A 27,927-nucleotide genomic window follows, 5' to 3' on the forward strand; every position below is an offset into this window, starting at 1 on the left:
AAATATATTTGCACACTTTGCAAGCGTTGTTCTAGCGTACGTCTATTCATGGTAAAATGGCAAACCAAACTGACCGTAAACCAGCTGTCAGCTACCAAATTGTCTATCGCTGGAAATAGTGTTGCCATTTCGAAAAACCAACCTCTAAAAAAACACCTGTTATTTGCTGTAGAAAACCTAATTTACAAATAATGGATAATTTTTACTTTGAGAGGCATAAATTTAATTTCGTATTCAGGAAGAGATAGGAGCGGTATAAAAAATGATATATTATTTGTACTACCTGCGACCCACACACTATAAAAAAGAACAACGAAATTTTACGCGATAAACTTTCATTAAAGTGACATTTATTCAATACAGACGCACATTAGTTGGAGTCCACCTGAATACTAATTTGCAAAGTAAAAGGGCGGTGACGCAGGGTGAATAAACGAATCGAATTCATGAACGAATAAGCCCAAATAAATTTCATCCATTACTTGAATCAAAAAATATTAATTCAAGATTAAAAATCGCTTCCATGAATCGTCTATTCGTTTTGTACCACTAAATACAAAATATGTTTACTTAGTAGTAAAATAGGTTTACTTACTTTTCTAGTATATATACTATAATATATATACTAGAAAAGCGAGTACCTGGAAATCAAAAAAAAAATGTTAATATTTTTAACAGTATAATATTATCATCTTGATTGTTCCATCACGGATGAGGATAGTGACAACCTTGTGTTTTTTTCATCTTTCGATCACCAAGACTTTCTACTTCTCTCAATCTACTGCTTCTCTTAGGGCAGAATGAATGCTGCCTCTAGTATAATATAGGGAGATGAATAATAAGGGAAGCACACGGTTAGAGTATTTCTTCATTGTGTATAATTTCATTCTTTATTTCACGCGGATGAAATTGTGGTCGATTATATTTATAATAATAATTTAATATGATATTTTACGATTTTATATACTTACATCAAAGCAGTAATGCACAGACGTTTTATCAATCAGGCCAATAATTTATCTATTTTCTAATTAGTAATTATTAATCGCCGGTCAAATGGTGAATAATGACAAAGATGTATTCCAACCTTTAACCAGACATAATATTATAATTATGCACTAGAAAGATCGATTTTCTTTTTCAACAAAAACCATGAAATTTTTTTTTTAAGTCTGATATTTTACATTTAGATTTTTATGGTTTATTTATATAATGCAACAGGCTTAAGCATCGGCCTATAACGTCGTGGATCCTACGTTTCGAATTCTGGGTCTGGCAAGTACACAATATATTGTTTTTCAATTTGTTTATGAGTCGAAGTATTGACCTAATTGGTTGAGCAAGTGGCTAACATATTCTATTTCTCGTAAAAACAAAATCTGTCAATACAACCACCACTTTGTGAAGGCACATATATTATGATCGTCTTAGGATCAAATATGGTGAAGTAGTACTATAGTAGTAGTATAATTTAATGATATAAAATAAATTTGTTGCTGTATCTAAAGGAGTTTATGTTGGTATTTTACGAGAAAAAATCACACAGTTAAATTCAAACATTGCATATCAAACAATGATGTCTGCTGTAGCTATCAAGTAAAGTTATAATTGTTTTATGGATAAAATCATCTTACCATGTTTTACCACAAAATCAATCTGGGCTTTGTTATGAGGACATACCTATGCATCTATTTTCAAGCCTTGAAAATAAATGTAACAAAGACGAAAGTCATGTTCAACTGCTTTGTGAAGAAAAAAGAGATTCTCGTCAATGGCACTCAGCTCGAACAGATAAAAACTACATCTATCTGGGACAACAAGTGTATATAATAGATCGATGTATATTTTTGATGAAATTGTTCGCAGCGTAAAGCTAGACTGGAGCGCTTTTGTCCGCCTGAATAATGTGTTCAAAAGTGACCTCCCACTGTGCCTAAAGTGTTCAATCAGTGTGTGCTTCCCGTAATCACATATACGTGTGAAACATAGACCCTTAGTAAAAGAGAGGTCCAGAAACTTAGAGTAGCACAACATGGTATCGAGAGGTGCATGCTGGGCATAACGCGAAAGGACAAAAAGAGGAATGAGTGGATAAAGAAGCAGAAAAGGGTTTGCGATGTGATAGTGTTCATTAAACGCCTCAAATGGAGATAGGCTGGACACAACTCAAAGAAGAGACAATTGTTGGACAAATTTAGTCATACAGTGGTATCCAAGAGGTAGACCTAGAGGCATCGATCAGAGGCAGATATCATGAATTGATAAAGCTCTGCGTAGTACATGGCAACGCAATGCACAGGACCGAGAGAAGTGAAATCAGCTTGGATAGGCCTTCATCCAGCAGTGAATAGGTTTAGGCAGATGATGATGATGATACCTATGCAAAGAAAAATATCGCGTATTTCATTTAGTTGTTGGGCCTCGAGTTGTACACCATTTGTATATTATAATATAATTATCTTACGACATTAATTTATTTTCTAAATATAAATTATTTACTTCCTCTTCTTTTACATAACATGGATTCGTAACAATGTAATATAATATTTACAGATTTTATATACTTGAGAATCAAAGATGTAATGTGATATTGCGGATTATATAAAAAAAAGTTTTGTATTATTATTGTTTCGATTAGCGTATGGCCTCCAGTAAAAAACAATAACCTATTATAGAAGATGTTATGTTATATCAAATTATACCAAATATAAATATATATAAAGCAAATAGTATATAGACTGTGGAAAGTTTTATTTTGTAATAAGTTGATTAATTATATTTTTTAAATAATCTTACGTTAAGCTAAGGCGACCAATTAGAGATTACAAAGTATTTAGCGCAGTTTGACTTTGAAAATTATTTAATACTGGCCATTAACTTCAATAATATGCGTGATACCAGACAGTTTATTGTTTAGTTGTCTTTTCTACCTACATACCAGGTAAAAACACACAGCGTACTAGTATTTGAGTGAAAATTACGCCAACTAAGTCAGACAGTGTACTAGTATTTGAGTGAAAACTAAGGCAACTAAGTCTTTCAAACTTGTTTCTAACGTATTAATATCATAATTTCTCTTCAGTCTGTATGTTCCATTACAACACAATAACTAATAAATCAATATCAAATGTACCTCTTTTATATTATATTGTTATTATAAATAGTTTCAAAGTTCACATAAAACAATCCATTGCATTAACGCACTTACTACAATCACAAATCGTACCCTCAGAACTCAGAACAAGCCTAACAGATTTTTTGACGTTTTACAGGAGACCACTTTTAAACTTTTTACCACGTTTTTATTAGCTCGTATTCTTGTGTGTCCAGTCCTAGCAACTAAATTATTAATATATACGTGCGTTACTATGGAAATAAATATGAAATGTCAAAATGACATTTCAGTATTCTATATTTATTCAGTATTTCTATCAAGTACAAAAAAAATATGTATTAATACATAGAATTGTCAAGTTTATATGATTCAACAGAAAATTTAAAAACGTGGTAAGTATATAAAAAGTTCTTTTTATCTTGTAATTTTGTCATTAATTTGCTAGCTGTAAATAATGATTTAAATATTTGATAATACATTATGTAGTTAAAAGAATTGTTTATGTGAAAAAAAAAACAAGATTAAAAGTACATTCTTTTTCATATTTCTTCAGATAACGTCAGATAGGCTAATTTTGTTCTAAAATGTTTTTAAGATTGAAGTTAAGCTTAGAATAATCTAGGCTGATAATCTTTTTTGTGTTCACAATAATTTATTCAAATACGCTTGTTCATATAGACTATAGAGAGATAAGGATTTTTTAATACAATAAAAAATCGGTTAGGCTTGTTCTGATCTAAGGAGACGAAAAAATTATCAAAAATAAGTGGAGGCGTGGCGAGATGAAAATGCGCGTGCCTAGATCCAACGATTGTCTATTACAGTGATTTGTGGTAAAAACATCACATAATTCTATATTTTGAATATTTATTTAATTTTTATTAGCGTATTTTACGCGAACCTAGTTAAAGGACCACAGAATATCTAATTACGAGTAGAATAGAATGAAGTTATTTTTGTCCATATCAGTCGTGTCTCATGAGTCTTGCACGACGAAGCTCACGCCACTGAACGATTATAAAAATCTATACGAATATTTTAAAAACAATTTATTTTACTATAATAATAAATACTATTTCGACCTGTCTACATTTTGAAATGTGAGAACTTTTTAAAAATAAAATCTACCAATATGAATATTATATTATTTCGAACGTCAGAAGTAAAGAGTCAGATGCCATATTATATAAGAATTTTTTATAGGGAAATAAAAATCTAAAAAAATAAATTTTATCAAATAGGTACTTAATGGTTAAATGAATGTATTTTCACTGTATTATTCTTTTTTTTTCACCAACAGACTGTTGTTGTTCTGTTACAATTTCATAATATTTTTTTAAGATTTTCAGAACATTGAATTCGAAAAGCACATTCATCTATATAAAATGACTTAGCTTCGTCATTTTTAATTATAGGATGTCTATTTTTTACCAATTTTATTGTCAAAAAAGATAATAATGACGAAAGTTCATAACCCATTTTGTCAAACAAACGGACATCCGACCTTTTACTTCTTATTTATATAATATGTAGTGTATATATATAATTTTCCTTGATCCTTTGGTTTTTTATCATAGTTTTATTTAAAATTTAAGAATGTATAGTTATATATATATACTTACTTACATCATTCTCGAAGAAGGGACAATCTTTGGACAAATCTAGTCATCCAGTGGTACCCGAGAGGTACCAAACGTTCGTAAGGTAGACCAAGAGGCCACTGGATCGATGAAATGATGAAGAAGTATATGGAAACGCAACGCACAGGAACGAGAGAAGCAGATTCAGCTTGGAGAGGTCTTTACTCAGCAGTGGATAGATTCAGGCTGATGATGATGATGACTTCATCCTGCTATGCCCTATTTTTGGGGTATATGCAAGTACAAGGTTGCGGCATTTTAATCGGTCCATCGCCACGTCTCGCGTCACTCGGCGTGTGATACCTGCAACGCATAGATCAATTTGGAGCACCGCTGAAGGGTGAGGAAAGATCGGCCACAACGACGGAATCCTTGAGGTTGTGTCACAAGGGTACAGAATGTCGCACTCTCTGACGTCACCCGGAACACATCTCCCAACCATATGAAGCATCTACTCATGATAATATTGCAATATATAATATATATATAACAGTATATTGAAATAAAATACGGAATAATAAAGGGTCAAGGTAAATAATATAGCAAATAATGCTGCGATATATTAGGTACAAATCAAGGCCTGAACAAAAACGATGCATAAGTGCGAGTGAGAAAGTATTCGGCACCCTTATAATCTCTGCGACACGCGCTAGAGTAAGATAAAAGGTTTACAGGTTTGGGAGATGATTTGCTACGGTGTAGCCGTCAAATCTTACCTTATTGCTTAATTATGCGTCGATAATCGTAGTAGTAAATATTTTTAGTTAATTAAGTAGAAAAGATGGTTCTGTGTGTTGTATTAAAATGTGGTAGCCGTACTGATAAGCAAGAAGATGGTATTACGTTTCATAGGTAAGTTGATACATGTTCGTGATAATTTATTTGTATATTATTATATATTTTAATATCAAGTGACCGTGTTTCTTTTAAATAACTTAAATTATGGATATCTTTACCTAATGGTTGCATTTTGACCACTTAAAAATACTATATAACGTAAAAAAAATAGAAAAAATATATTTTAATTCTGAGCGTCTAGTGCAAGCACTTTGGGCGAGCACTAGCGAAATGGTCTATGGTCTCGAACATTTGAATACGAATGCGTTCGCTCGCCTACAAACCAAACGCACGGCACGCAGCTTCATTTAGCAATGCAATGGGTGGCGTCTAGATGTATCTATAGTCTAAGGTACAGATACATTTCAGTTAAACTGGATGCGCACAACAAAATTGTGCACCTCGGTTAGTTAATACAAAAGTATCCATCAACACCTTGCCTCGCACTGCATAAGCGATTCACTAATATACAATAACTTACTGTTTTCAGTCGCACGTGCGATAAAACCCTCGAAAATCGAATTTTGCATTACTTTGCTAAACCAAGATTGCATGTAATACTCTGGTAATTACATTATATAAATAGAATATAAATAAATTGGTTTTATGACATATTATTTATTTTTTTATTGCAACCTGATATAATAAAAAAAACTTGAAATACTTACAAATTGAATATTTCATTGGAGATTTACGTACTCATGTGCTCCAGTGGGTCAACCGCCACTGTGAAAAATCATAGTAAACTCTACTTTTGACAGATCATAGTGTTTACGTTATGTCCAAATGGTTGCTTTGATTTTTTCCAGTTAAAAATAACAAAATATATGGATAAGCTATACATATTTTTAAGAGTCTGGTGTAAAACTTTATTATTTATCAAAACACAAAATTATAAATCAAACAAATAAGCAGCAATAAAGATGCTAGCTTTAGAGGAATAAGCAGAATTTAAAAACTTCTAACGTTTGCACCAGAAAGCAAATAAACCACTCAAAATAAGAAGGAATGATCTTAACTTGTGTTTTCTTATGCCAAACGAATTCATAAATAATCATAGCCCCAAAAAAGTTTCTAAATAAGTCTTGAACTCGTTAATATTTCACACTGAATACAGAAAATATTTTAGCTTATTTCGATAATGATAAAAAATAACTTACAAGTCTTTATAGGGCTTTAAAAAACTGTCTCTACATTTATCTTAAAATATCATTGAATAATTTATGTGCGTAGAATTACGTTGAAGGAAAATAACATTTTTATTTTAACCTTTTCTACGAAATAGAATTATTTAATACCTACTGAAAGTTAATTTCGTTGTGCGCACGAGTATAATGAGGGTATCATTAAAAAAACAGTTTGATAAATTAAAGTTCAACGAAATAAATAGTTTTAATAAACTATTTATTTTTATTCAACAAATAAGACACAAGAATTTATGGACCAGAACCAGTTTTTCCAACCTACAATAATTATTAAGTTCTGAGGTAATTAGTGTTAAAGTTATAGTATAACTGAAAAAAGGTCAATATTGTTTCCGCAAAATACCTGATAGTTTAGCAGATGAGTCACTTGAAGGCTTTCATTATTATCTGTTGAAAAATCTTTATTTGTTTCTTCGCATTTCACAAATGTCAGACTTGTCCGCCGTTTTTATGTGTAATAGATAAATGGCAACCATAATGAATTACTTTATGCGATTGCAAGAAATGACTGTAGATAGATGGTGGTGTCATAAGACGACTATTTTTCGTGATAGTCATATTTGAGCCTGATAAAATAGCGATGAGATGTCTAAATCAGTTTTTTCATTTTTGTGGGTTGGACAAGTCTGGGTTTGATTCACACATTTGAGAATGTAACATTCTATATACTTAATATGCATAATTTGAAAATATTTCATGCATATACACACTAGAAAAAAACATTACCATTACTAAATACGATACCCGACGGGACTTGAACTTGTATCCGCTAGATTCGCGTCAGTATGCTTTACCAATTTAAGTTAAAGTCAGGGATACCATATCAGTGGATACCAGAAAACCTGAACTGGAATGAGGCTATAAAGAAAATGTGCCAAAGTATGTGGATAGCTTTTCACCATAGGGCATTATTAGAAAAGGGGAAATGGAGTAAGTCTATTCTACCATCACCACGAAAGGTGACCTGGTTTGTAGAGTCTTCTTTGACGAGGAATGAGCTTAAGTTAATACTGAGGCTAAGAACAGGGCACACCATGGGCAAAAGATTTGATGTCCTCATGGGAAGAAGCAAACCTCAACTCTGCGATGAATGTCATGTTTTAGAGGAAATTGTACATATAGCACAACAATGCCCTAAATATGAACTTTACAGAGTACAGGTGCGAATTGCGGATATCTATGAGAATGTCGACGAATTGAAGGGTGTCCTGGCGGTGGGTAAGACGGAAGAGCTAGGCAAAATTGTAAAGTTATTTAACAGAATAGGAGTGAGGACCTGATCGACGGATCCCCTTCTAGAAGAGAAAAGGCGATATGACAGCGAGTCGCAGTCAAAGCCTCGGTAAAATCACAAAAAAAATAAAAATTAAGCTACGGGCATCTTACCAAATTTCGTCGATTTAAACTAGTAGTTGTTACATGAAATCTTTATCGAATTGCGTAATAATGATAGTTATTAGTTTTTAGTATATCAAATTAAGGTAGGTATCAATTAATTGCTTAATAACTAAGTGACGTCGTGGATTACTCCATTATTTTTTAGTTTTTATAACGTACTTAGACTTGCTAATAGTTTTAATAAACTATTTCTTTTTATCCAACGAATAGAACACAAGTTTTAAGAATGTAACATTATATTATAATATACTGAATACACATAATTTGAAAACATCTCATGTAAACGTAAAATCTAGTGTACTAACTGCATAAGCTAAATTTTCCCACTTAATTTTAATGATTATTGAAAATTTTAAACGGTTTAGTGGCAGCACTATTTTGTAAATAGAATAAAAAACGAAAATAGTGACCTGCTATCAACGCTCTCAGTTCAGTTAATCATTTACGCCATATTATTTAATTTTACACTAATGCTCATCTAAATTTAACATTTATTGTACATTGTATTACAAATCTTAGGGATATCAAACAATGCGTCTTTATCTTAAAGCGGCCTTGGCAAATAAATCTCAGATCCGAAGTGTAAACCTTACTTACTAAATGAAACTGTTTTTTCGGAATGACTTGCAGATAATCTAATTAATTATTAGCCTGGATATAAGCTTAACTTTTACATAGGAATAACGAATCATTAAATTAATTTTCATTACAATTTATTTAGACGCCGATTATATTATATTAAGTACCTAATATCTACTCGTAAATCTATTTAATGCCTCTTATTAGATTATCTTTTATTATTTTTAATATAAGTATAAAATATAATATTGTTAAAATATAATGTTGTATTTAGTATGTAAATAAATAAAAAAAAACATTCACTTTTTTCATTAAAAAAATATATTGGTATTGATACCATTTATGTATTTCGGTTCCAATTGCGTTTTTTCTCCTTAAGGCGAATTCTTTGCCTCAATTTACGATCAAATGTGACTTCAACGCCATCTAAAGGCATTTACAGGCATCTACCATGAATTTCTAAAAATGTGTTACTAAAAACTTTCGTCGATCGCAACCAGATGGCGATAAAATATAAAATAAAATATTGTGTGTCGCCAGATATTAAAAATCATAAGCTTGATAAAAATGCATTTAAATTTATTATATATTTACTTACCTATGTAAAAATATTTACAATTAATATTTTCCCCATAAAATATTTACAATTCTAACATATCTATTTGATTTGATTTAAAGTGTTTATGATTTTTACATTTTGTTTACCGTAGTTTTTTTTACAGTGGCAATACAAGGGTATCCTGTCCAGTCAAAGAACCAGATTTTTTTACGTTGTCAATACGAATTAATATAAATATTTTTCTACAGTAAAATTCATTTATAGTAGTAAATGAACATTTAAGTACAAATGTTTATAAGATTGAGTTTAATCTTGTACAATTGACAATTACATCGAATTTCTACTAGAGGTGGAATAAAAGAATGATATGAAATGAATAGCAAACCAAATGCCATTCGAATTATTATTAAACAAAATAAGGAATATACAGTTGTACTTGGTTATTACTAGGAAGGTTGGACCGGCTGAATGTGCTCGTTATAAGCGGTACTCGTTATATCAGAGAATAGGTATTTTTATTGTCGGCGAAAACAACAATTAGACACTTAACTAGTGTCATAAACGTAATCTGTCCCCGGCGGCATCCTGTCCGATCGGATTTTATTGCTTAGGGTCGAAATGTCTTTAAACGATCAACACATTACCAGTATTTTAGCTCGGTATATCCGATAAGTATCTCGTTATAACAGTGAATAAAAATGTACGGAGAAAATCATATACCAAATGTCAACGACTGTTTCCTCATTACATCCGAGATCTCGCTATGTCCGAAATTGTAATAACCGAGTTCGACTGTAGTTATAATTATGACAATGTCGATATTATATAGACATCCCAATTCATTTCGTTTCAACCATGTCCGATCCTAATGGGTTCATATGGGCCTCCACAGAGTGGACGGTTTGTATTAACTAACTAACTATATCTGAGATAAGAATAAAGTAAGACACGCAACGAATTGAATAAAAAAGAAGTTGGAGGTAAGAAAAAACGTAAATAAACATGCGAACAAATCTTGATAAGCAAACCCAAGGACAAAATAAGTGACAAATTAAAAAAAAAATTGTAAAACGTAAGAAAAAAAATTAGAATTTGAAGTAAGTGCACCACTGATTACATAATATTCTAAGAAAAAGACAGAACGTTATTTCTTTGAAAAAATCTAATGTCGATTTTAAAGAACAGTGCAAGATAAAATAAAAGATAGTTTTATTTATTTTACCTATAAATGTGTAAGTGAAATGGATTTGGAGATATAAAAAGAAACCTTATTGGCCCAGTGGTTTCTAGGTGTGGACTTTTGTAATTCCCTGAAGATCTCGAATAAATAATTAAAAATTATCAACACCTATACCATATTCCTAGGTATCTACTATGATTGAAAAGTAGATCTTAATTTTTTGTATTTATGATTGCTTCATAAAAAAACAATATTTACGACTTTATGATGTAGCAGATAAATGAGCAACTAAATAGTGATCCAAATATTATGAAAAGTTCAACTATCAAAGCATCACGGCATAAAATTAGTAATACCACGGTTATACACAATTTATTGTACCTACCTATTGTTATAATTTTCTTAGTTCATTTAATCGTTTTTAATTTAATTTATTTTCAAATTCACCTCTTATGTGTTCATTCACTGAATTGTTTACCCTATATTTTATGGAGACTAATAATAACTTCTATTTTCTACATACTAAATTATCAACCTCCACTTTTTGACAGGACGGCATACAGTTATATAGGCACGTAGATAATAATTTTAAGGCCGTAGACAGGAATGAACGTTTGATGGCCCAAATATAGTACAATAGTATGTATGTAATTAAAATTAGGGTACAAGTCGGTTATCCTGGATACAGCGGCAAAGACATTTTGAAAATAGCCTATATACTGGATTATTTGTTAGGATTACCTAATCTAACTTAAACTAACCCAAACTAACAAATAATCCAGTATATCGGCTATTTTCAAAATGTGTTTGCCGCTGTATCCAGGATAAACATATAGAACAAAAGTTAGTGAAGTGGAAGTTTGTCGAGGCTGTTTTGATCGGGTTAATTTGTCTTTGAATAATATTGTGACTAGAAATTTTAACAATTCTTATTATTTTTAACATTGTATATTGTTCATAATTTTCGCGACTACCACGTGAATAGACGATTTTTTTTTTACTTATAACATTTTAAACACTTAACATAAATATGGATAAATTGTACAGTTACTAGACAAAGATTAAATTTGATGTGTGTCAGAAGTATCTTTGGCATTTTCGCTCGTATGCTTTCTTTATATTATTATGAAACTATATTTATTTTAAAATCGCTTTATAAAAGGTAGGTACGTCAAAACAGTAATAAATATCTGAAATAATTACACAACACTATTTCAGAAAGTGGAGGTTGATATATGTAGTCCATTGACATATGCTCCAATATCGCAAACAAAAATTATTGACAGCAGAATTAACACAGCTTTTGTCTTCGTACCTGGCGAACCTTTATTTTCAATGTATGTGTGTGTGTATGTATTTTTTAATCTATGCAAGTACTGTTTCAAAAATAGTTCGATTTATTTCCGCGTTAGCAGCATATGTCGATAAAGTCTTGTCAAATATTCATTTTATTTACAATCGATTCGTTCATATACAAAAATACAAGATTAAATTTAAATAACTAGCCTAAAAATTATTAAATAATATTTTTAATAGAAACGCTAATCGTTTTTTGCGATAAATTAAGTCTGAACCGAGATGTTTCGATTTTAATTGCATGCTTTCTAACCTCTAAATCGATGTTTTTTAAATTTGAAAAAAAAGATATAAGGATATAATAAATTCCAATTAACGTTTAGCGTTTCCCTAGGTAATAGATTTACGTACATTTTTATCGTAATTTTGATAATAAATCTTATGTCATTCATTCTTACCACCCGATAGAAATGTACCGAATTTGACACGTATTTTTGGTATATAGAACTTCACGATACATCTTAATTTTTTATTTTATTTTTCTCATTACTTTTGAATATATATTTACCGATTAATAAACTTTTCTAGCTATTTTTCGATAACAACTTTACCTAGAGACATCACCTTATAACGTAAATGTCCTTTTTTTCATGAGAATACGTTTTATCCGGATATGGTTAAGGTAAAATTGCCCACCATAAATTACAACCATATATTTGAGCATATATTATTATTTATTTAATTTGTCGCACCCCCAGAAGTACACTGTATTATGTCAAAATTAGCCATTTTCCAGGAGAGCCGAAACAAACTTTTTGAACCATGTTTATGGTACTTAATTTAATGTGTAATAGCTTTACAATGTTAATATTTTTTGTTGAATTGGAAAAAAATATATCTTTATATTGGCATTAATTTAAAGATTAAAAAGACAGTATTTTTCGTAAAAAAAATAATTTTTGAGTTACTTCCTTGTTCTTCTAGGAAATTAAAATAAACTCTCGGCTCAACCTATCAAAATCAGTATTTTAACTCAGTGCTGCCACTTACTGAAAAATGAATTCCCAAAAAGACACTGGAGAAACTCAGTTACCTCAGTGTTCGGCTAGGGACTTGTTTTTTTGCTATAAAGATATTATAAGAAGGACAATGGAGTATCAGAGTTACTGGAGTGTTCTTCTAGATGGTTGATTTAATTTATTTAAAAGAACACTGAAGTTAGGTGTATATCTTATTAAATATTTTTTTAAAGATACGCTAGTGTTCTCCTGAGATGAAATAAAAATGTAATTAAACTGCATTCATAGCTCAAAACAGCCAAATTTTGGCTTACTTCAGTGTACTTCTGGGGGTGCGTTGTATCTAGGTTAGGTTAGCTTCAAAATCTGTTAAATGTTTGTAAGTAATTTATTAAAATATTATATTTTATACTTGAAATGGTGGCTTTTTTTAAACATAAAATTAGATTATTCAAATATTTATTTTTTTGCGTGTTCAATCTTATTTTAAGACTCTTGAGGCTCTCAAGGAGAATTATTCATGAGGTGTAAAACGTAAAAGGCTAAGTCAGCAGTAAACAGTGTCTTTTTGGACTTTTTTATTACACCGCGATCAAAAACTAGACAATCCACTTTAGTAAAATATCTTATAAGTTAATATATGTGTTGTTATTCTTTGATGAAAATGCATTATAGTTGGAAAAGAATAACAAGACAATTTAATTATATATTTGAATTCTATTGTTATTCTATTTCACATATAATATGTCTACTTATACTTATACCCAGGTATATATTTTTGAGGAAGCAATTTCAAACAAACCATTACGTGATCACTACAGGATGTTGATACTAAACTTGATAGTATACGAGGCGGAAAATTTATGGACGTAAAATTAGGTTCGTTTCTAAGCTAGGGTTGTTATGGGAGAAATTAGTGAAAGAAACGTTTTTTTTTATTAAATGCATAATAATGATGAGTAAACATTTTATGGAGTTATGTACATTAAATGGTTGCTGGAACGTAGTTAATGAAGCATTTTACTGCACTATTTAGAAGATTCCTTTGTCTCTACAATGGTATAATTGTTTAAATGTAATTGTTTCTGAAAAGTGTTAACACTTTTTTGACCGAATATAAACCGTAGTTCTTGAGCAAGAAATAGTTTTTAACTAATGATGATAATCATTAAAATATATTATTTATCTAACAATTGTATTATGAGAAGGATATGAGAAAGTACATTTAGCATAGTGGTCTATGTGCGAGAGAAGCAGGTTCGATTTCTGCGAGGTGCCTTACTTTTTTCAAAAAGATTTTTTCTATTGGTTTTAATATATTTTCTCAGAAGTGTTAAAAATGATACATGGTCAATAATTAGAATTTTACATTCTTAAATCTTGTAAATTAGGCGTTGCATACAGAAAGTAATTAATTAAAAATTATTAACAAGTTCATGGAAGCTACAGCACTAAAATATCTTGGAGTGACCGTGACGTCGGTTAGTAATTAAAGTAATACATACTTTGATTTAAAATACAAAATCCGATAGCCAATATTGTGTTTCATTTTAATTAATTCAATATTTTTACACCAATAATAAAATTGTTAGTAGAATGTCGTTGAGATGACTCAACCACATATTATTAAATTTCATCACCGTTTTTACTATCATAAGTTTGTACTTCTATGAAAAGCTTATTCTTATGAATTTATTTATACTATGCAGTATTATAATAGTAATATATAATTGGTTTTCAAAGAATTAAATAAATCTTACGAAAGTAGTAAAAGTTTTTCAATTCAATGACATAACATCAGTTAGATACTAATTAATTGTCAAAATATTAAAAAAAAAAAAAAAAAAAAAATACTCAATAAGAGGTAAAACACAAAATTAAGTACAACTATTATAAATATGTGCAACTAAATACGTTTTTTTTAAATCACTATAGCGATACTATCAAATCTGCAACCGTATCTTATTATGCGGTCATCATGAAACACCATATCTGTTCTAAAAATGGCGTCGTGATAACTTTCATAGCATGAATATAACGAATTGGCGTTACCTGCTTACCGACACCATCTAGATGCTATGACAACAGGACTATTGTCATCTAGGCACCGGTAAAGATACCTGAAAAATAATATTATTTTTATTTAGTTCAACCAACAGGAATCACATAGGAATAAGTACTTTATAAATTAATAATACATTAGTGATAGTCTCAATACTAAGCGGATATATATGACATAATATATAATTATAATTTGAACTTTTATATGAGCTTTTTTCAACATTCATGTCGACGTGTTACTATCACATTCGAATCTAGCACTGAATTGATTGATGCAACTATCACATAAAGCTTCAATATAATTACAAACCACCAACAATTTTGCACAATATTTAGTAGGTATTACACCACAATATTAAGCGCTAAATCATTCTAGACCTTACGTAATTTAAAACTATATTATTCTAGCATGTATTAATTCAGTAATAGTTTAGCACGATATATCTAAGTATTTTTTGCATGTAAATATAGAGAATATACAATGAGCTAAATTTTACCTGAATCGGTAGTATAGTGAGACTTATAGGAAAATAGATGTTAAATGATTTTCAAATAACTACCAAAGTGGGGTATAGGTTTTCCTTGTGTATCCAGAGGTTGATATACGTCCCCTTTAGTATTTAAGAAGGTATACTCAAGTTGCAAGTGGCTGCTTTCTCAAGAATAAAACCTTTTTTATGGGTACTATGGTATTACCTGCTTTGATGGAAAGGATTCTCAAACATATATTGCAATAAACCAGATCTCGGCTCTAACCAATTATTTTTATCATAATAATTATTTGGTGTTTATAACTACGTAAGTCGAAATAATACTTCACAGAAAAACACATTTTAAAAATAAACAACTTTACGATTTTCCTGTTGGATCCAATTATATACAAATATAACTAAGCTTCATTCATATTTTCAGAAAATTCACCGTTTACACAGTTGTAATGTATGGTTATTTATAAGTATTGTTTATCAGTATTCACCAAGTCTTATAAAAATGTTTTATGAGACGTTTTTCGCATTGTCTCGGTCTTTTTACTGATATTTTACCCTTTTACAGATAACTTTATTTTAAAGCTCATCATATGTTTTATACATAATACGTTTATTTGACCATGTCCGATCCTAATAACATCATATAGACCTCCACAGAGTGGAGCAGATTTTTGTTTTTACAAGAAATGGAAGTTAGCCACTTGCTCAACCCAGGTCCATACTCTGACTCAAACACAAATTGAAAAACAATACGTGTATTTTCTAGATTTATGGCATTATAGGCCAACGCTTAAGCCGCTCGACCATCGTGTATGCTAAATTACCAAGTGAATTTGAAAAATTTAGAAACAAAACTTAATTAACACAATGCTTACGGGCCTTTTTAATTATTTTTGTAATTAACGCGTTAATTTGCATTTGAAAATTAAAGCCCGTAAGCATTGGGTTAAACACATCTTTGTCTATATAAAACGATATTCCTAATATTAATGCTTACCTACATTCACATTGATTCTTATCAACTTAAAATGTAAGTACTAATGACTTTTCCCCCCCTGAAATGCATCGGAAAATGCTTCTTAAAACTAATTATCAACAGAATGTCACATAATTACCATTATTGTTATAAACATGAAATTGATTTATATAATTTTCTAATATACTTGTGCTAATTATCTATATTTTTAAATACTAAGAAATCTTCTAAAACTCATGTGACTTGAATCATCCAGGATTCCGTCAATCATTAAATTTAGTAAGCAATATTAATGAAATATGATGTGCATTAAGTATAAGCTGAATGACTACATAAGGTCACTCTGTTGGATATAAGATTGGATATAAGTGAAAGTACTATTTGGGGTATACCAAGTTTTATACAATTAAAAACCCAAAGTAGTTTGCCAACATTGTTAGAATTTGCAGTAACGAAAGATATACCATAATTTATACACTGACTCTTCACCGGTAACTTACTTGATTTTTTGATTACAACTGGATACTAATAATAACTACTTGTTTAAAATTATGAAACACAATATTAATAATATTTGTTGTGACTTACAAATTAGAAATCAAGCGTTTTTTTTAAATACAAAAGGAATATAATTTGAAGGACTGACAATTAAAATAGTGCATTTGTAATCTATAAATATGTAAAAAAAGATTTCGAGCATTTTCCACAATATTTTATGGGTGAAAAACCATTTAAACGTCTAACTGAATTGTATGAAAAATTACACTCATTTTATTCCGAATATTATGAAGTGGTAATAATTAATCATTTCAATAAAAGGCGTCATTTACAGATTTTGTATATAATTTAAAATCGCATATTTAAGTTTGAAGTATAATCGTCATCTCCTCATTTATAAAATTCAGTTAAAATATTTAATGGCTAAGTTTTGTTTTCGTCGATTCATTTTCTGTATTATATAAAAGCTCATATTACTAACTTTTTGTATTCATATTTTGAGAAGCTGCACCTGTGATCTAAATTCTAGATTATATAGTTAGGCCAGTTTTATTACTCTGTGGGCTGTATGAGACATAGCGGGTTTAGATTGAAAGCTCTGCCCGTGGTATTTTATCACGCCTAGACTGTATAAGCAGCTTAAGGATAAAATATCGTTGATTAACTTATATTATATACCTAAACATTTTTTAGACAATCTAATTAAAACATACTTCTCTTTCTTTAATAGTGTTAAGTGTCAATTTTTAGTTAAAAACGTTTGATTAATTAAAAATAAAAAAACACAATATAATATAGTACATAGTTTAATGATCATCAAGACCGCTTTTGTTCACTTCAGTAGGATCAGTTATATTTTATATGTTATTATTATATATTTATTTATATTTGAAAATTGTTATTTTTTTTTTGGATATACATATTTTTTGAATGACATATTTAGATGGCGCTCGTAGTCCAGTGCGCAACGCTCTGGCCTTTCATTCGGGACCCCGAGTTCGATTCTCGGTAAGGTCACACTATATTTATGTAATTTTCTCAAAGCGTTGTTTTTATAAGACCAGGCTTAATTTTAGTTTAACATTACGACAGGCCATACGGTCCAATTACAGTAGTGTAGTAGCAGTAGTGAAAGTCCGCGATGGCCGAGTGGTAGCGTATCTGCTTGGTAAGTCGAGAGTCTTGGGTTAGAATAATAATGGGTCTGGAAGAATTTACATATTATTACTTTTCAGTGTAAATTTCGACCCTGAGTATGGTCCTAATATATTGAGTAAGTGGCTAATATTCATTTCTCGTAAAAAATAAATATTACGTAACCTCTTCGTATGGTGGCCATTGAACACATCGGATTAAAAGGCAATTAAAAAAAAATGTCAGTAGTGAAATAATCACTGAAATACAAAGACTTTGAAAAATTTAAATGCATGTATTAAGGATGAAGTAGGATTCGAATTCATGTAATCTTTAACTTTCCGAGTAATGGTCAATAATCATTGCAATGACATCAAACTAAAAAAAATATATTATGCACGATGTTAGCTAAGTATAATATAATGACCTTGGTTTGTCTTCACACAATTTGAAACACCTCGAATAGCGTAATTATTAACAGTCATTCAAAATAATCTCAAGATAGATCGGTAGATTTATTAATTAGAGTCATCATTTAGAAAGTGTGAGATCATGAGTGAGAAAATGTGAGATCGAAATAAATGAGTTTCTAATATTAATACTTTCGACCGAAGGTACTTGATAGAATTTGAATTTAAATTCTAATGGATTCAAGCTCTGTACTATTCTATTTAAGTCGTTTTTTGCGACCCGGGTTTTGCCTTTCAGCATCTTCAGGCGTCGTGTACACTCACCAAAGGCAAAGGAGTGTGTTTGCCTTTGGTGAGTGTACACGACGCCTGAAGATGCTGAAAGGCGAAACCCGGGTCGCAAAAAACGACTTAAATGAAATAGTACAGAGCTTGAATCCATTAGAATTTAAATGAGTTTCTATTAAAATAATACCACGTTCTTAAATCTTGTAGATATTAAATTTTGTCTGTTGAGCATACAAACCATTTTCGATAATTACATTACTGTGATTAAAAAGATTTTAGTTTAACCAACTATATTTTAACAGTTATATAGTTTTTTTGGGGTTCCAGGATGACGATATTTTCCGAGTATTTCATTAAAGTCTAATATGCGTGATAGCATATTATTATTATTGACTGTATTATACTAACTGCTTCAATATTTACTACTATTGACCTACCTACTAATGGATAATACTCTTCTCTGAATTATTTTGTTTAGTACATATCACTTCCAATAAACATGATTATCGCATCGATCTAGAGGGGTTTTCCAGAAGCGTCGCTCATTCTAGATGATATTTGTATAACGACTGTTTAATCTGCAAACCATCTAACTCCCCTTTTGACCAATAATGAAATTTTGATGGGATTTTTTTATAAAGCATATTATTTTCTATGCTCACAAAAAATTTCAAACTCCTTAACCTTCGTAAATGGATCAGTATCTAAAAAGGCATTGTTGATGAAACACGACAGGGCCAGAATACATATCGACTGCTTAATCTGCAAACCAGCTAACTGCACTTTTGACCAAAAATCAAATATTGATGGCATTTTGTTATAAAGCATGTTATCTATGCAAACACAAAATTACAAACTCCTAAACCTATAAATAAATGTTCTAAAACTAGTATATTCCCACAAAAAACAAACTTCCTAAACCTATAAATAAATAATTCACACAAAACAGCTAACTGCAGGTGCCAGATTTCCAAAATCATAAATGAAACAACTTTACTCCGCTCTTTACTTAGTTTTTCTTTATATTATAATATAAAAAAGCAGCTAAAAAAGCAAATTATTTCATAGTACAGCTTATTTGTAAAAAAAAAAATGTATTTTTGGAATGGCTAAATTCCGCACGTTAGTTTAATTATTAAGTTTTTTTCTCCTTCCTGAACAATTTGCCCGAATAGAGTTAGCCGGTTTGTAGATTAAGCTGTCAATATAATATGTACCTATTAAAATTAATTGGTCGCCAATCTTCAATAAAAACCAGCATCAAAACAAGAAGAAGATCATTAAAGACACTTTTCAAACACGAAGTATTGTAAAGGATTCGTTAGCTTTTGTCTTTTTTTATATTTCCACAATTGATTTGTATGCGAAATAGTCTTTGACATGGAAAGATAATTCTTACGCCAGAAAGTATTATTTTCCAATGATTTATATCTTTCCGTTAAATACCTTCTCCGTGAATAATAAAGAGACTATCAAAAAATTATTTATATAAAAGATATTGAACATTGATTAACAACAAAAATTAATAGCCGTTACGTTCCAATGCGCGTATTTACAGAATATCAATTTTTATATGACTACCATTTATTAAACAATACTAAAACTGTTGCATATGAGTCGCCTAGAGTCATAACTCACATTTTGCAATTTTGTCATTTTTTAGTTAAATATAGGTACTATATGATTCTAAAGGCATTAATTTAAATAAAGAAAAATAGTTGGTTATCAAAAGTCAACCATGTTAAACCAAAGTTAAACCATGTGAAAATCGTTGACAAAGTTGACTATTGGTGTCATAACTCACATGTTTCAATGAATAATAACCTAACCAAACAGATAGTTATATTTGTATTGTGTGCTGTATCTGAAGCCTTATATATAAAAAAATAATGTACCTAAATCATCTCACTCACTCACTAATATTCAAGGGGTCTTAATACTTTTCTTCTAATTACAAAAACAGTGCTGTGGTAGTTTTTTGCGATAATCTCAAAACTCCATTTTTGGCACATGTGAGTTATGACTCTAGGCAACGCATATTTGTCTGTTTATCTGTGGGTTTGTTGCGCGATCAGATACATAGACAAATCAAGTTACATCCCTCCGAACTCATTCACTCTATTGTATTAAAATTTCGTTGTTTTTATCCACCGGCTTTATCGAAATAGATACCCACCAATATATACTGGTATTCAATACCACGCGCTCTGTAGCTGTGAATAATGTTACCATATAATATTGCTTTGCTTATGATATAACAATAGTATTATTGAGTGCATCGACAAGAATATTCATATTTGTGTATATTTCTAGTACTAAATATTTCGTAATGTGTTCGTGTAACTATTGTTAACAGAAACGTTGAATGTTCAATTCAATATTCTTACCAGTAAACGTAATAAAAATTCATACTTCCCTTTCCGATGAAACTGCATACATATCTTTCATTGTAATGTATACGGGTGCTTGAATACATTTGCACCATAGTATTCACCGTAGCACTAACACATATTTCTCCCGTCCGTAGAGCTATCTCGTAGACGCGATTGCTACGGTATAGACCGTAGAGGTGCTTTTAAGTGCCATCTTATATAAAGCGGAAAGCTCGACATTATGTCACTGTAACATCTTGATAGAGATCGTGACAAAATGTGCTGATATATTTTTTAGCGGAGCTTTTATTTTTGGTATCTTATTTTCCATGAAAAGACTAATGGTGACCTTCGTTATTTTCATTGGCCCAAAATAAACAAAAATCTGAGATAACGTCATCTGCAAGTTGACCGTGAGACGCTACTGATTGAGATTAATGATCTATTCAAGGATTTTCAGTTGAAAGGAATAGAGTTTTCTGAAAAATGTCACGCTCCATTAGACTTCTCCGTACCAGAGGGATTTACAAATTTATTTGATCAGTCATTATCATATTATGAATGAAATGAATGTTATATTTAATTAATGTTCGAAAAAAGGAGAAAAGATAATATAGTATTTATAAATACATTTTGTATTGATATAATTATTAGTGGTATTGACTTGTGTGTCCCCGATAACTATCTTAGAAATCGGGAGCATCAGTTGTTTGTTCTCCCAAGGTGCAGAACTATCCTTCCATTGGTGATGCCAATTGGGAGGGCAATAACTCTATTTAACCAAATCGCTGTTGATATATTCCACCTACGTGAGATGAGTATTTATTTATAGCGTTGTTTTATAAATTCTTAAAATTAATTTGGTTTGCTTCCATGCTTCATAATTTATATTTTTTTATAATTTTTGTACCTTTTACTTTACTTTGCTTTTCATACTGTTTTTGTGACACTGCATAATTATATTTATTTCTTCTTTACACTGCTTAATATTATTTCTTTGTTTTTAAATGTCATGTTGTGAATGTCTTAAATTTATAATTTGTAATGTTCACAGTACGTTAAAAAAAATGAATTTTCTGACCATTTGATACCTAATGCATACTTTTTAACCCTTAAGGCTAATCCTCTACCTACCACCTAGTGGATAAATGTGAATCTTGCAATTTGAGACATTCCATCCCATCTTATTATTACATATTATTTTATGGTCATATTTATTATTAAAATTTTGTTTATTAATTTTTCTATATTTTAATGAGGAGATTTTTGACTAATTCATAGTACATATACCTAATTGTTTTTTAAATTTATTTAAAAAAAAAACATAAATTTTCATAAAAATATATATGTGTATAACTAGAAATCCTTTTTATATATCATACATATTGCATAATATTTCTTGTTTTAAATTGAATGAAAGAAAATAAACATTTCTTAGCGTACATGAGATATATATCTACTCTAAAAAATCATTAAAAATACGGGACTCGAACCCACATCCACTGGGTTCACAATAATGTGTTTTACCAATTAACCCACGTGCGTTGTATCTAAATACAATGTGATTAATATAAATCTTGCACAAAACGTGTTAATTTTAGCAATTGGCTTTTGTGGTTTAATGTACCAATAATAATTAGTACTTACCCTAATTTCCAGCCGACGTCAGAATTTCTCCAAACAGGATTCAAGTTTTAAGTTTTAACTCTCCAAGTTTTAACGTTAGTTGCATACGATTCTTAGCTGTGATTTTACAACAGGTATGCCTATTAAGAGCTGGTAATTACACTGAATTTTAAATGTACCAGGCTGGCTGGTGTTATATTAATAAAATAGTTGACCCATGTTCATGTATAATAACTCGTGCACATATACATATAGATATAGATATACATATAGATAACTCATGCACAGTAAACACTTAATAAAATACCCGAAATTCAAACAAATGTATTTAGCGTATCGCGTACAAGATGCATAAATAATGTTGAACGAGACCTTTAGCCAGCTTTCACATCAAAACTCACCTCGCTTTCAACGTATCAATACGTTCTTGTGACGTCATCGTTATTCACAAAACACACATTGCCAAATGGAGCTCCGAAAATTAGCAACATTTTTAAACAAATCGCACGCTTATCGGGCTGCGAGTTGAAGACGCCAGAACGAAGAAACATACGAATTGGTCATTCCTATACCGATTCACCGATTGCCGCATCCAAATATCTATACGTGTCGAAAGGTTACGTTTGACTGTCGCTAGGTAGATGTGCGCGGTCTTCATATGCAACACCGGAACGACGTTCTTGGAAGGTTTGTTTTATGGCTGTGCAGCAGACGATGGAAGTTTAGATGTGAGAGCCGGCTAATACACATTGAGAGAAGAAAACTGGGTATAGATTCTTGGAAGCGGATTCAGGATTCCAAGATCCACTCCGTGATTTAGTGTTGGAAGAAGTTAGCAATCATTTTTATAATACGAGCATAATATGACGCGCTTACTAAATAAAATAATTTCATGATCAGGCTATGAGATATGGGCACTGTATTTTTACAATATAAAAAAGTCATGTTAGAAGTAATTTAAATAATTTAGATATAAAATGACTGTGCTTTATTTTTTTCAGGTTAAAGCTCGAAGAAAAGTAGCAATCATGGTCCTCGCTTTCGTCGTTGTCTTTGCAATTTGTTTTCTTCCATATCACGTGTTTATGATATGGTTCTATTATAGGTAAGCAATTTTACAATACCCCAATGTTTTCAAAATATTATATTTGATTGACAAATTATGTCATACACAGACTTATTTTATGGATGGTGAGACTATATAATTTAATTAATATAACTTTTTTACAATATAAAAAAAACTCACTACATACCTGTTTTATAAATTAAACAAAATTCAATATAATATTTCAATAAGCGACTACGTCAGAAGCAATACAAATAAATTCATATTACATTTTGTTATTTATTTTATAACATGCCGCTAGAAGGAGAAATTTTAATAAAAATAATAACTGAGATTTTAAAGATTGAACGACTATAAATAGTCAACCAAATTTAGTATATCAATTTCAAAGTTAAATACACTTTTATTAATATTATACATTATTGATTTCAACATTCTATAACATTTTTTAAAATAAAGATTCATTATTACTATTCAAAGACGATAAAATGAAAAATCTCTTGTATGTGTAGTAGTGACAGAGAACAAATCAGGCGAAAACATTCAAATTACATGAAGTTTTATTAATCTGATTTTCACCGCAATTGTAAATTATTATTAATAATACACTGCTATCACCTGCGCATCTATTGTATACACAAGGCTGATATCGGCGATTATCGAGGACAATTTGTCATATTTATGTATTAAGGTATTATAACCAAGAAAGGTGCTGTTAAAATATAGCAATTTTTGACAGTTCAGACGATTCACTTATTGTAACAATTAACCGTGTCAATACATAAATATGATAAACTACTCTCGAAAGCCGCCGATAACAGCCTTGTGTATAGAATAGATGCGCTGAAACCACATGTAGCAATCATACTACTCAGCATTACAGGCGTGACACACTTTAATATGTATATTTTGTTGTCAAAACAAAAGAATGCTACAGAAATGATTGTCAGAATTTCCTCAATAATAACTAGATCAGCAGGGTCTATTATGATTTGTTAATTGCGATAATATCTCTTGTAATATACATTTGTATAAATAAGAAGGATAAACAATCCATAAATCTTCACTCACTCATTGAGTCCGTCACGCGATACACCACTATCGTCACGAGTCCGTCACTCGACGTAGTCAACGACGTTCCATTCGAATCAAGTCTTTCAGTTCATTAATATAATCAATCTTTCATAGATCTCACCAGTACATTTTTACCCGCGGTCATAACCTCACGCTGTCATCTTTTTTATTGTATTTATTTATTCTTGTAACGATAAATAAACTCTCCCTCACAACATCCAAACAACAATGACTTTACCTCCTCCACCTTCATCTACGGCCAAAGTGGTGACCCCGACGTGATATCATCATCACCGTCAAAGTAATAATGTTATTTTCACCACAGTTGTATATTATTATTAACAGATTGCTACCATCTGAATACACATTTACAATTAAAACCTGAAAAACAACTCTTCTTGTCAAATGCATGGTACTTATAATATAAGTACTCAACTCACTCTGTGGTCCATAAAAAGATTGCAATAAAACTTTTTTATTAAAGAAATAATGTAACCCAAGGTCTACCTCTCGTCAAAATATATAAACATTTTTTCATTAAAAAGTTGGTTATAATTTAATACTGAGTTTGTTTTTTTCCATGTGGTGATTTTAAAGAATTTCCCAAGCAAGTAATATGAAATTTTTTACAGTTCCAGCGCAGAAGAAGACTACAATGCTTTTTGGCATACTTTCCGCATCGTTGGATTCTGTCTCACCTTCATGAATAGTTGTGTCAATCCACTCGCGCTCTATTGTGTCAGTGGCAGCTTTAGACAGCATTTCAACAGGTAACGCCTTATCTATACATTACATATTGATACAAGTACCTAAGGGGATTTAAAATTGTATTACTGCGGTTTATGGATGTGCCCGTGTTTGCAAACATCTTAGAGAATTTATTGTCAGTTTTGACTACTATAATTTATTAATCTCAGTGGCGAGGGGTGACTTTTGGAAAGAGGTAGGCTGTGGAGATCTGATAAAAAGAACACACTTGTCAGGTATAGGTACTGACAATAAATAAGAAAATAATACGATATTACTACTAATGAATAGGTACACACTTATGACAACGACACACTAATTTAATGAAACTTCAAAAACTCACTGACGACATAAAATTAAGCGATCAGTTTAAATTAAGTACGTATTTTTTAAAAACATTTATACACATCAAAAATCATTAGATAAAAGTTCTTTTTATTTATAAGAACAGTCTATATTTATTAATATTCGATTAAACATCATAAAAAATATTTTTCTAAATTATTTAGTTTTAGGCTCTGCGATCGGAGCTTACATTAGTTCATAAAATTCGATAGACTGGGTGGGGTTACGTGAAGTAGAGTCTATATGAAAAAAATTGAGAATTATTTGAAATATAATCTGACCTTTGTTTACGTCAAGACAGATGGCGCGCTATGGTATATTTTTTAAAACCGTTGCAAACTGTGTTGTTATTATCTGTGTAATACATTCCTATACATACGGTATCTCTCGTTAGCAAAATAAATTATTTTATAGAATATAAATAATCAAGTGATTATATTATAAATAAGTCAATATGCAATTAAAAAATATTTTTCTTAAGAAGGTATGCTTCAAATAATCGCCTAGTATGGAGTCTTCGCCACTGATAAATCTAGCTGCGCAATATCAATATAAAAACTCATTGATACCTGAACCTGAACTACCTGATAGTAATAGGCGAACAACTGATTTGATCCAATTTTCTCACACGAAGCAAAAATCATTGTCAAATATTTTTTTTAAATAAACAAATCCGCAAAACCTATACGAAATTATCTAAAAGCGTATCTCATAGTATAATATATCAAATTCAGCCTCAAATTTATTCTTTGTTTCTATAGTCTGACGACTATCCTTTTCAATTGAAAAAGCGAAAAAGCGAGTAATTGGGCATGTTCACCTCAATTTCACAAGGTCATCATTATTCAACGTATATTATGTATCTACAGTTCATGGCTGTACCTTCCTAGCCAGTGGTGGTTGCCTTTAAGGAATTAGATACGAGAGGCACTGATTGATTTTGTGCCCTCCTACGATAAAAAGTAACGTAAAAACCATAAATTTCAACTACGTACTTAGTAACAATGGCAATGTACCTCTTCCCGATCCAATTATTATTGAAAATTGGGATAAGGTATACTGTCGGACCATAATTACAATTTGTTATAACATTCATCATTATAATTTGGTTAATCAATAGAAAGAAATATATTATTTCACATGGCATTTTAGATTTATATTAGAGTATTATAATACGTATTGATGCTCTACATTGTGATAACCAAGATAAGGGTCATGTACATTATCTTGTCAATGGACCCTACCGCAGCTGTTAAAAGGTTGTAAAAGGTTAAATAGTTCATTTATACTACATGAAAATTAGAACCTCTGTCTCAAAGGATCAAAATCAGAATCGTAATGTCAGGAAAACCTTTTGAAACAGCTGGTAATGAAATAAATACCTTTAGTTATAAAAGCCTGCGTCTTGCTATTATTTATTATTCAGTTAACTTTAGCGATGTACCTAATAAAGTATTATAAAAAAAACTGAAAGCATTCCTATTGAAATAACAGTGTCAAACAACTAAAATCGGTACTGTTCGGTTATCAGGAATACAGCGGAAAAACATTTTGAAAATACCCGATATACTGGATTATTTGTTAGTTTGGGTTAGTTTAGGTTAGGTTAGGTTGGGTTAGGTTAGGTTAGGTTAGGATTGGTTAGGTTAACCTAAAGAATAATCCGGTTTATCGGCTTAAATCTTCTATTCTCTACAAACAGAACCTTTGAATAATAATGTATGAAAGCAAATTTAAAAAGGAGTTACAAAGGAGGCGTATGGTTATATAAACTGCATTAAGCACAAGTTTGCATAAAAAGTTCATTTTAGGACTCTAGAAACAAAAACGGCTCTTTCCATTTTTAACTTCCGCTCTATTACCTTCAGGGTCCCAGATATACAAATTCGTCCGCTGTTTATAGATTTCAGAGTGTACTTGATGCCAGTTGAATTTTAAGCCGTATTGATTGTATCCTAAATATATATTGTATGTAAAGTTTATTAAAATCATAGATTTCATGTGGTGGTATAAT

General features: G+C 30.5%; 1 protein-coding gene across 1 annotated transcript in view; it reads left to right on the forward strand.

Moving 5' to 3' along the window:
- Positions 1–27,927, forward strand: part of LOC147068559 (neuropeptide CCHamide-1 receptor-like) — a 122,326-nt gene that overhangs the window by 72,068 nt on the left and 22,331 nt on the right. Inside the window, exons 5-6 of the mRNA XM_085953000.1 lie at positions 23,683–23,786; positions 25,454–25,591. Of these exons, the coding sequence (XP_085809126.1) occupies positions 23,683–23,786; positions 25,454–25,591 (242 nt within the window). The remainder of the gene's footprint in view (positions 1–23,682; positions 23,787–25,453; positions 25,592–27,927) is intronic.

This window comes from Rhyacophila brunnea, unplaced genomic scaffold (genome assembly GCF_057557595.1).
Source record: "Rhyacophila brunnea isolate RB1 unplaced genomic scaffold, BYU_Rbru_1.0 scaffold_3, whole genome shotgun sequence".
NCBI lineage: Eukaryota > Metazoa > Arthropoda > Insecta > Trichoptera > Rhyacophilidae > Rhyacophila > Rhyacophila brunnea.